This window comes from Corvus brachyrhynchos, unplaced genomic scaffold (genome assembly GCF_000691975.1).
Source record: "Corvus brachyrhynchos isolate BGI_N302 unplaced genomic scaffold, ASM69197v1 scaffold303, whole genome shotgun sequence".
Taxonomy (NCBI): Eukaryota; Metazoa; Chordata; class Aves; order Passeriformes; family Corvidae; genus Corvus; species Corvus brachyrhynchos.
The window spans coordinates 212,683-213,034 of NW_008237429.1; the positions used below are offsets into that span (position 1 = coordinate 212,683).

General features: G+C 65.1%; 1 protein-coding gene across 1 annotated transcript in view; it reads left to right on the forward strand.

Annotated features, from left to right (window-relative positions):
- Positions 1–352, forward strand: part of LOC103613521 (rho guanine nucleotide exchange factor 11) — a 33,401-nt gene that overhangs the window by 10,260 nt on the left and 22,789 nt on the right. Inside the window, exon 17 of the mRNA XM_017731151.1 lies at positions 265–346. Within this exon, the coding sequence (XP_017586640.1) occupies positions 265–346 (82 nt within the window). The remainder of the gene's footprint in view (positions 1–264; positions 347–352) is intronic.

The following is a 352-nucleotide window of genomic DNA, read 5'->3' on the forward strand; positions in this document are numbered from 1 at the left end:
CCCCCCCCCATTCCCAATTTTCCCTCCTTTTCCCCCCTCCCATTCCCAATTTTCCCTCCCATTCCCAATTTCCCCTCCTTTTCCCCCCCATTCCCAATTTCCCCCCCATTCCCAATTTCCCCTTCCCATTCCCAATTTTCCCTCCTCTCCCTTTCCCATGCCGGATCCTCTCCCCTGCGCCTCCAGGCCCCTCTCCCCTCCCTCAGCGCCTTTCCCGACTCCCGAATTCCGGGAATTCCCTCCTGGAGCTGGGTCCTTCCTCAGCTCGGCGCTGGCCTTCGCCCTGGGCGCCTTCGTGGCGCACGCCGGCATCCGGAGCCGGGAGCCGCGGCCGCCCCGGGCCCCCCGACAA